This window comes from Phaseolus vulgaris, chromosome 5, assembly GCF_051622355.1.
Source record: "Phaseolus vulgaris cultivar YP4 chromosome 5, ASM5162235v1, whole genome shotgun sequence".
NCBI classification, from domain to species: Eukaryota; Viridiplantae; Streptophyta; class Magnoliopsida; order Fabales; family Fabaceae; genus Phaseolus; species Phaseolus vulgaris.
Genome location: NC_143502.1, coordinates 40,122,184 through 40,132,793, shown reverse-complemented (window position 1 = coordinate 40,132,793; position 10,610 = coordinate 40,122,184). Strand labels below are relative to the sequence as shown.

General features: G+C 33.4%; 2 protein-coding genes and 1 pseudogene across 5 annotated transcripts; 1 reads left to right on the top strand and 2 right to left on the bottom strand.

Moving 5' to 3' along the window:
- The first annotated feature begins 567 nt into the window (after nucleotides 1–567).
- On the top strand, nucleotides 568–2,210 carry LOC137817037 (transcription factor MYB48). 2 transcript variants are annotated; one of them, XM_090302055.1, is made up of 3 exons: nucleotides 568–681; nucleotides 779–908; nucleotides 1,425–2,210. In XM_090302055.1, exons 2-3 carry the CDS (start codon nucleotides 853–855, stop codon nucleotides 1,894–1,896), a joined length of 528 nt encoding a protein of 175 aa, XP_090158181.1. In that variant the 5' UTR covers nucleotides 568–681; nucleotides 779–852; the 3' UTR covers nucleotides 1,897–2,210. The 2 variants fall into 2 exon arrangements, with proteins under 2 accessions (XP_090158181.1, XP_068476351.1); XM_068620250.2 differs by having other exon boundaries at nucleotides 568–688.
- Nucleotides 2,211–3,896: 1,686 nt separating this feature from the next.
- On the bottom strand, nucleotides 3,897–5,774 carry LOC137817008 (aquaporin TIP1-2-like; annotated as a pseudogene). The gene is made up of 3 exons (XR_016520828.1): nucleotides 5,546–5,774; nucleotides 4,527–4,777; nucleotides 3,897–4,420 (listed from the first exon to the last, which is right to left on the bottom strand). The product of XR_016520828.1 is annotated as an aquaporin TIP1-2-like (transcript).
- A 2,665-nt stretch (nucleotides 5,775–8,439) lies between these two features.
- LOC137817036 (ATP synthase small subunit 6-A, mitochondrial) lies at nucleotides 8,440–10,032 on the bottom strand. 2 transcript variants are annotated; one of them, XR_011081908.2, is made up of 3 exons: nucleotides 9,811–9,907; nucleotides 9,666–9,708; nucleotides 8,440–8,676 (listed from the first exon to the last, which is right to left on the bottom strand). XR_011081908.2 is itself a non-coding variant. In XM_068620249.2 (2 exons), the coding sequence occupies exons 1-2, from the start codon at nucleotides 9,929–9,931 to the stop codon at nucleotides 9,662–9,664; spliced, it is 168 nt and encodes a 55-aa protein (XP_068476350.1). In that variant the 5' UTR covers nucleotides 9,932–10,032. The 2 variants fall into 2 exon arrangements, 1 of the variants encoding a protein (XP_068476350.1); XM_068620249.2 differs by lacking the exon at nucleotides 8,440–8,676 and having other exon boundaries at nucleotides 9,662–9,708; nucleotides 9,811–10,032.
- Between the last annotated feature and the right edge of the window lie 578 nt (nucleotides 10,033–10,610).

The window sequence follows — 10,610 nt, the reverse complement described above, 5'->3', positions numbered from 1 at the left end:
AGACATCATTCTCCCCTCAAAAAAGTCTTCAGTATATGATAATAAATGCTTTTGGACTATTCATAAAGGATTAAAGGGCCATATATATACTATATAGAAATAAAATATATACAATATTACAGACTTGCTGCTAATTAATTTTGTCTTTGTGTTAACTTTGAGGCACCTATAAGGCAACTCCAAGTATTGAATTACAAGATATCATTAATTAATCACAAACTTGGGCTTGGAAATCTAGAGGGTAAGGTGGAAGTGGGGGAGAACAACATCTGTCAGATAAGTTTAACATGAAAATTAAGCAGTGCGTAGGAGAAAAAAAATAAAAAAGGTGAAAGTTACATGAAGATACTGATCTATTACTCTGATTATTTCCACGTAGCAGATGATGTCATCATGAGAAAATGACCAAATGAACGGTGGATATGCAAAATGGCTTATAAAAAATACGTGAGAAGGCGTATATAAATGTTGGTAATGGTTGCATAGGAGCCCGCAAGTGATAAAGAAAGAAAGAGCCCTGGAGAGAAAATATTCCATTTCCAGAAGAAGTAGTGGTGTGTGTGTGCTTTGAAAATGGTTCAACAGGAAGTGCGTAAAGGTCCATGGACAGAACAGGAAGACTTCAAATTGGTGTCGTTTGTTGGTTTGTTTGGAGACCGTAGATGGGACTTTATTGCTAAGGTATCAGGTTTGAAGGTGGCGGGAGACAGTAAAAAATAGGCATTAGGCATTATGGAAGAAGCACCCTAGCTTTAACCACCTCATGACTTTGTTGTAGGTTTGAATAGAACAGGTAAAAGTTGCAGATTACGGTGGGTTAATTACCTTCATCCTGGTCTCAAACGTGGAAAGATGACACCCCAGGAAGAACGCCTTGTGCTCGAGCTTCACTCAAAATGGGGAAATAGGTTTGACCATAAGCAAATACTATTACTTTCAAGTCACAGTCTGTTTCTTTCTCTTATTTTCTCTTATTCTAACTGTTATCTTGATCCTTTGTTCATACAAGATTACTTGATATACTTGATATATTGTTGGTTAGCACTATAATAGGTGTATGAGTTTAATCAGAGAAGTTTTCAGCCTGTTTCGGAGGAGAACAAGAGTTATTTTTCTGTGTATAAAGGTTAAACTACCCTAAAATTAATTCATATTTATTTATTTTTTATCTATCTGAACTTCACTAGTTTTTACTTAGTTGCCGTGTCTTCTGACATGTTGTTTTACAACAAAACGTAGATAAATGTATAGTAACTTAAGTATGGTTTTTGATACAAAACTTTTATTATGCAGATGTTCAGTTCAGGTAAAAGTTCGAATCAACAGTCTGAAACCACTATGACTAAGTTTTGTGCTTTGCATTATCTACCCTTTGACTCAAAGTTTGTCTCAAAGTCTAATGATAGGTAGTTTGAGACATGCAGGTGGTCAAGAATTGCTCGCAAGTTACCAGGGCGCACTGACAATGAGATTAAGAATTACTGGAGGACTCTGATGAGGAAAAAGGCTCAGGACAAAAAGAGAGGAGAAGCTGCTTCATTCACACCGACACCTTCTTCAAGTGTTCATTCCTCAATATCAGTATCCTCAAAGAAACATGCAGTGGAACCACATGGTTCAAAGAAGGCAGGAGAAGAGAGCTTTTATGACACTGGAGGTCCTAGTGTGATAGGATCAAGCCAAGATGAAGGTGAAGGTGAGTTCTCTATGGATGATATATGGAAAGACATTGACATGTCAGAAGAGAACAACAGTTTTCTTCATGGGAACGGTGAAGTGGTTTCTCCATCTCCATCATCATGGGAGTATTGTTCTTGTGAGCCTCTGTGGGTGATGGATGAGGAAAGTTTGTTTTGCCCCATGAGTGAGCCATATTTTTATGCATTAAGCGGTTAACAGTATAATATTCTATTATTTTTTTCCAACCAATATTTTGGTGATAGCATATGTGTGGCAGTGGCAGCTAAAGTCTAACCTGTATAGCATTGCGTTGCGTCTTTAAGCTTTTGGAAGGGTTCATTCACATTAGGTAGTGAGTGTGACCCAGCTGTAATAATTTCAGATTAGGCATAACTGTAGTCTCTATGTCAATGTTGGTTTCAGTGCTTTTACTTTCAAAAAGATCCAATAGGATAGCGAGTTGGTACTTCTCAGTGTAAAATATCCACCACTTGTTTGCATCTCAATTTTAGTTTTAATTTCAATCTCAATCTCATCAACCTTCTCCAACATCTCATGCTTCATTCATTCTTTTATATATAATATAAGTGGGTATCTTCCCGACCTTATATAAGATTAACAAGATAAGTTCAAAATAACTCTAATATCATATTACGAAGTAAACTTTAAGTCTAATTCAATCCCATAAAACCGACTCATAGGATGAAGTTTGCATCCACTTATATATAAGGAAATATTCTTAATCCACTTATATATAATGAAATATTCTTATTTCCAATTGATGTGAAATCTTCAACATAAAATAATATCAAAATCATTTAAAATCTATTATAATGATAATTTGTAGTTATGAAATTACTAATTAATCATCCATAATATATAATTGTACAGATAAATGAATCCAAACTTCATTTTATAAACATATAATTAAGTTAAACTTAAATTCACCTCTAAATAATATGAATATATCAAAATCAATTACATGCACACGACAAACCGTGCGTGATGTCAACACAAATATGTGCTGATTTGGATGCACAAGGAGAAGGGAATGATAAACAAACTCTAAAATAAAGCTTAATAATGAGGACGTATAGAACTATGATTTACTGCTGATGAATCTTAATTTTCACGAAAACACCGTAGGAAAAATAGAAAAAAGAAAGAAAAGAAAGACTTCTCAATTATCATGAAAAAGCCAAATATTAAAAAAAGTTTCTTTTGTGGAAAAAATGTTTTTTAGTAAAATTTTATATAAAGAGTCCAGGAACTATATATCTGTTTCTGAGCAAAACTGTCGACTATAGGAACATGGTTTATGATTTTTAAACCCCATGAATCTGTCTCGACTCACCTATCAAATAAATATATGATTAGAATATGATTGCATAATAATGGACTATGTTTAACACACTCAAATTTTACTTTTTTAGTGTTTTATTTAAAAATATTAAAAAGTTTTTTGAAAACATTTCCATGTTATTTTAAAATAAACACAATTCTATATCATAAAATAACTCACTTTTTTAAATAAAAAAATACTTATTCAATATCGGCATGATAAAAAAAATTGATGCCACTACATGATAACATTTTGTATAACGACAAAGAAAAATGTTTCTTTGACACTCTATACAAAATTTCCATTCACTCAACGACCCACTTTATATATAAATATAATAATATATATTAGATTTTTGAATTTTATTTCCAATTTTATCACCACTTTGTTTATTTGTATTATAAAATATGATTTGTTTTAAATTCAATTTTTGAGATTTTATAGATTTTATTTACTTATTCTTCTACTCCGAGTTTATCAAATATTTAATGTCAAATTTATACACATTATATTTTCTTCAATATCTAATATAAAGAAAAAAATTATAATGGTATAAATATCAAATAAAAATATCAAATAACAATTAAATAAATATAAAATATTATAAAATAATTATAAAAAATAATAAAAATATTAAATATATAATTTATTATTAAAAAATAAACTTTAAGTCTAATTTAATCCATAAAAGCGGCTCGTTGAGATTACACCTACTTATATACAATGAAATGTAAATACGTAATTATTCAATACAAACAAAAATTTCCATCATAAAGAATACGGGTTAAGCATTTGCCATTCTTGTCTGAAAGAGGCTTTGGCCTATGTGGAGACCAGATATTTCTCAAATCATAAATTTTAACTGGCAATGAAGTTTTGCTAACACTAGTATATAAGATGAAATGAACATTACATAATGATAAGCACAAAAAAAGAAAGATGTTCATGCGTGTTACAAAGTTCACGGGAATCAACAATTGAAACACAAGCAAATGCAAAGCAAAGAACACAGGAATGTTAACTCTAGTAATCGGTGGTGGGGAGCTGTTCATGAGTGTTTGGGTTGATGAACAAAATCTCGTAGACAACAGCAGCAATGGCAGCACCAGCGAATGGGCCGACCCAATAAACCCAATGGTTAGCCCAAGTCCAACTCACAACAGCAGGCCCAAAAGACACAGCAGGGTTCATGGATGCACCATCAAATGCACCACCAGCTAAGATGTTAGCACCAACTATGAAACCAATTGCAATTGGAGCAATTATGCCGATCTCACCCTTCTTTGGATCCACTGCAGTTGCGTACACCGTGTAAACCAAACCAAAAGTCATCACAATCTCAAACACTAGAGCGTTCCCTGCTCCAACACCAGAAGAAAGTGCAAATGCAGATGTTTCCTGCAATGTAACATACAAAACATATGTCTCAAATTTAACACAAAGAAAAAAGACAGCTACGAATGATGTTGAACAAAGTAAAAAGAGTTGTTGTTGTGTTATGTACCATTCCACCAGTGGCAAATTTAAGGAGCAAGCAAGCAACCACAGAGCCAAGCAACTGAGCAATCTAGTACAAAATGCTTCTGAAGAGAGTAATGTGGCCTCCAACAAAGGCACCGAAAGTGACAGCAGGGTTCACATGACCACCAGAAATGTTTGCACCAACTGAGACAGCAACAAAAAGTGCAAATGCATGTGACAGTGACGCTGCCACTAAACCTGCTGGTGTTGTTGAACCATTGTTTGTGAGTTTATCTGCCAAACCATAACAATTAAGGTGAGTAAGAGTGATATGTAGAATAGAATTACATGTTTAATATTCATGCATTCTCATTGTTGAGAATACCATCAACCAATTATATATAAACAATTATATATAAACTATGATATGCTTACGAAGTTAAGACACTCCTCTTAAATGACGTGTCAGTAAGGGATACTTATATCGGACACGACACTCGTATGAACACTTATAGGATACGTATCCGTAAAGTATCCAATTCAAAAAGTATTTGTTGAATTTCTGACCCTTCTAGTACGATTCTAACACAATTTAAAAAAAAATACATTAATTTTCTAAAAATTCAAATTTATTGTATAATTTTTTACTATAATTATAAAAATAAGAAACTACTTTTGAATCAGTCATAAAAAAAAAACATCTTTCTGTTTCAAAAAATAATCTGAAACATATTTGTGCACATAAATCTTTATTGTCAATTTATATAATTCATAATTATATAATATATATATATGTGTTCTCGTGTCCTACATTTATTTTAGAGATTACACGTATCTTTGTGTCCCGACTTTCCCAGAGCAGAGCCTTCGATAGCACAGCCGTGACAGCAATGGATTCTCTGTCCCAACGGAGTCCGTGTTGTATCAGTGTCCGTGTCAATGTCTGTTCTACATGCTACATATGCATGATTTTGAAAATAGTTTGTAGAATTATTGTTGTTACTACTACTACATGCATGTTCAAACCAACACAAATTTTAATAACTAAGTAGAAGTTCTTACTAAAAGCCATGCCAGAGCCTTGTCCGGCAAAAACAAAATTGAGCATTGAGATGAACTCAGCAAGAGCAGCCTTAAGCGCGTCCACCTGGCTCAACTCCGAAGAATTTCCAACGGCAATTCTAGAAATCGGCATTTTCTTCTTCCTCTCTCTGACTCTATGCTTGTTGTGAGTTTGGAATAGAATAGAAGAGAATGAATGAATGCCTAAAGTTGAAGTAGTTGGTTGTGAATTTTTGTGTAGTGGTTACGGTTGTTATATAGCACTACACAACATTAGAGTTAGCAGAGTTTAAGGCAGCAGGGACAAAGTTAAGGTAAAAAAGGAAGAAAATTCAAACACTTTGCCACCTGTCTACAGTCTAGGGTGGCGGAGAGAGGAGCCTCCAGGTCGCTCTTGTGATGCCACGTGTACAACATGATGTGGACTAATCACTGATCACCGACCAATTGCGTCTGGCGTTGTGGGCCCTTCAATCAATTCGCACCTTTTGGACCAAACCTACCCTTTGAATTTTTACTGGACGGTGATGCGGACCGGCCCAATAATGTTGGATTCATTATTATTCATCGTAATTAATTACCTCACCCTCTTAAGTATCCTAGTCAACTGATTTGTTTTGCAAACAAAGTTTCATTATTAATGCCTGTCATGGACTCATCTTAACGACTTTTTATAAGGTAAAACTTGGCTTTATGGTTTTCTAGTGGTGTCTCAAATAATGCACTTAGTCAATTTATTTAGGTGGATTGGTTCATAAGCATAGTAAATGTTTGTCTTTCTCTAGGATTATTTCTTCTTTTCAAGATTATGAAATGAGTCAAATACTACAGTAATTTGTACCTAAACTTAATTGTGATGAATTCCATGTGTTTGGTGGAGATGATGAGAGGAAAGGTCTCAAGAATAATGATCCAACAGCTTACTGGTTGTGAAGTTGGAGGTGTGCCAGATTTATTCCAAGCTGAGGGATGAAAAAATTTCTTGGATTGAAGATTATTGACGGCTAAAACCTTTTTCTAAAGAAAGAAATATGGAGCTCTTGCGTCTTGCACTCTAAAATTGTCTATAAATGGACAATTTAATCATTTAACGGTTACATTTTTTGTTATGCTCCTAATACTAAAGCGTCTCTCTTTTTATCATATTATTGTTATCCAAAGCAAAATAATTAGTAGTATTTACGAGATAAACATCCATAAAACACGATTAAGAAACAATGGAGTTTTATTGGACCCGAATTAATCACCAATACACTAGAAAATCCAACTTCACAATTATAAATAGGTAACACCTTAAGGTTAAAAGTGAAAAAAATTGTATCCAAAATTAACTTAAATGTCAGAGTGTTATTGGAAGTATCTCTACGAACGAAAAAAAATAGAGAAAGGAAAGATCACAACCTAAAGTCATGATACTAAGAGAAGTTTCCTCTCTCCAAGAACATATTTAAATATTAATAGGTTGTAAGAAACTAATGATGCCTAAAACTGGCCATTTGATTTGCTTAAAAAGTAATTAAAAAATGACAAAACTTGTATAGCTTATCTATTCCATGTGAGCCTCTAATGTAATCAAACAATTACGTCTGTTCTTTATTTGCCTACCAATATGATGATGCATCAGGAACCACAAGTATTTTCAAACATTCCTGTCCAATTGCCACTCCTGTACAGCATTTAAGTTATCATAATTCTAAAGCTTATCTCTTTCATTCTTTCTTTATTATTACGGTCGGCTTAAAGGACCAAAAATTTAATCCAAGGTCGCATTCACTTTTTCTGATTAAACAAAACTAATCCACAATTATGTTGCAACTTCGACCCAGCCAGCTAGTCCCCTAACGTGTGTTATCTAAAGTATGTAATATTTTATTTATTTTATCAATCACAGTTTCTAATGATGATCATAAATAGGTTTTCGTTGATATATTACTGTACATTTGTAAAAATATGTTATTGTAAAAGTTACTGTATTAAATTAATTTTTACAAAATTTATCACATCAAACAAGTCCATCAAAGAATTGTTTAAATGTATAAAGGTTATTTTAAATATATAAGCATGATCTTTCAGTTAAGTTGTTTAAAATTAAAATGGCTGAGTAACATGGTGGAGGTGAAAAAGAGACGAAAACATATAGTAAAACATATAGTTCTTCCTTCAAATTTATTATTTAAGAACTAACAACAATACAAAAAATCATTTGATTTTCTCGAATTTATTGTTTGAAGATTAAAGTATTTCCAACAACAATACAAATTTTAAAAAACCATAACTTTTATTATCATAACCGAATTCATACTCAGATTAAAAACATAATTTGGTCAAATCCGCAAATGGACTCATCCCAACACTTCAGAGCATCAAATCAACTTTTAAACAGAGAATAAGAACAAATAACTATGAAAATTTCAGAACTGGATGCTCAGCATGTGCACTCATGACAAATTAGTTTCGGATAAATTATAGGACAAAAGGCTGCTGAGTTTTTCAGATTTGCTTAGGATGGATTTCTCAATCACATTTAAGTAAACAACTGAAATGGAAATAGGAAAATGGAGTGTATATAACATACAACGTCTTCATTTATTGCAATTTGCAAAACTTAAACAAGCAAAGCTCTCTTCAGACATCTAATACGATGTGCAAAGGCAGTGCAAATCACCTGGAAAAATATAAACAGCATAAATGTTCCATGCAAAAGACTTGGTGAAAATTTTAGAAAAGAGTATGCTCAGCATATGCACTCTTGACATAATTAATTTCAGAAAACTACGGTATACTATTAAAAACTGCTGAGGGACAAACTACAGAAAGTCCCAAAAAATCACATGATTAATACAACTATTTTCCCTTAGGTGTTAGCAATTCAGCATCATTGCAAGAACAAAAACTCCAAGTCCCAAACAATTATCACATTAAAGTAATCATAGAGTGACACCATTCGTCATAACTGCTTGGAATGAATTACTCAAGCACATTTAAGTAAACAACCAAAATGGAAATAGGAACATGGAGAGATTGTACAACATCTCTTTTATTACAATTTGTAAAACTAAAACAAACAAAGCTCTCTCAACACATCCAATACAATGTGCAAAGCCAGTGCAAATCTTCCAATCCAAAGTCACCTGGAAAAATAGGTAGAGCATGGCATCCAATTAATTGAATCTACCAATTTATGTGTGGATAATTATGAGATAACTAGACAAACAATTATCTTAAATCCTAAAAATTGAATCTACAAATTTATGTGTGGTTCAAACATCAAGTCCATTGTAAAATAAGACCAAAAATATTTAAAGAGATATTTACCATTCAGTTCCTCGGTTAAGGTCAAGAACAACTACTAAGAAAACCCAATCATTCATATTATTGTAAATTGATTCTTAGGTCATGATAATTCCAAACCTAAAACACCTCATGATCTCTCAAAAATATATAATATCACATTTTCATCTTCATCGGAATCACAAGAGTCAGTAATAACTCAACAAATAAACCGCGTATTAAATAATTCGCATCCATGAACTTGAAAATTGCACAGTTAGGCACATCCACAATATAAGATTTGCATGTCAATCAAGTTTAAGGGCCATCACACTTTTAGTATATTAGTAGGGCCACATAAACAAAACTAGAGATGAGGATGGACAGTAATTAACCTCTATAAAGAAATGGGACTGAGAAAAAATATGAAAATGAGTATGGGAGGATTTGAATTGTTGTAGTACGTTCATTACATGGTTGGAATAGTATGGCATTTTCTTTTAGATTAAATCAACCACGTCAATTGAACAAATATCATGAATACGTGGGCCAGATTAAGCATATTTTCAACCACTGATGCTCTTATTTTACCAGAATTCATGCACAATTCTACCCAACTGATTGCTGAGAAAAAAAAACATACACACATTATAGCTTAAAAACAAGAATGTCCGATTTCCAGCACATGAAGAATCTGCTATATTGTATCAGATATGTGCATTGAACTCCAACGATTTGAAATTTGAATATCGACAATCGAACACACGAGAAGGACATTCATATGAAAAGGGAAAATAAAAAGGGCACAATGCGTGAGAACAAAGCTAGGGTTTGGTGAGGGGAGCGTTACCTCTTGTGTGCCTGGACGAATTTTGAATTTTTGGCATCCTCCTCTGTGAAAATGAAGCCAGGGGAAATCAGATTCAAAACACAAAATAAATTTCAGAAAAAAAAGAAGGAGAATTGGTGATGAGGGAAGAAGAAAGTGGATCTACCAGTTAGACCAAGAGAAAATTTGGTGATCACAGTTCCGGTGACGGCGAATCCGACCAGGAAGGGCCAATTTCGCTTCCATTCACGCTTGAAGAAAACAGACCAAGGATCGAACAGCCTCATTTTTTCTTCACTTCTCTCTCTTCCTCTCTCTCTCTGTTCCTACTACACTCCAACATCTAATACCTGCAATTCTCCTCCGCTATTGCCTCGCCCTCAAACCCAATGGGTTTTTCTGGGCCCAACCCGAAATTCATAACACTCTCTAGTGGGCTAGCTATTTGGGTCGATCAAAATGACTGCTTCTTCCTGCACCTCCCATATATTCTTCTCTCACCTCCATAAATTTTTATATTTCCAAAAATACCACTTTGTAAAATTTCGGATTACATAATCCGAAAACCTTTTTCAGATGCATGATTAGTTTCTGGATTATGTAATCCGATAATCTTTTTTAGCTTTTAGATTACATAATCCATAAGTCTTTTTTCAAATGTGTGACCGGATTACATAATCTGGAAGCTACTATATGGGGTGGCACAAGAAGAATAAAAATATATTTTGACGGGGTTGCAAAAGAACCTATGAAGGTGCAGGAAGAAACAATCATCAAAATTACATAAATTTCCAAGGACAAATTCTCCCTAACTTCAATGGTTCTTCTACACCTCCACACATCTCCATAAAATACCAATTTTGCCCTTATTTAAAATTTTTAAAACCCTACTTCTCTCTTAACCTAACACTGCAACCGTTTCATTGTACAATTTGATATGTATGATCAGGGTATACATATCGAATT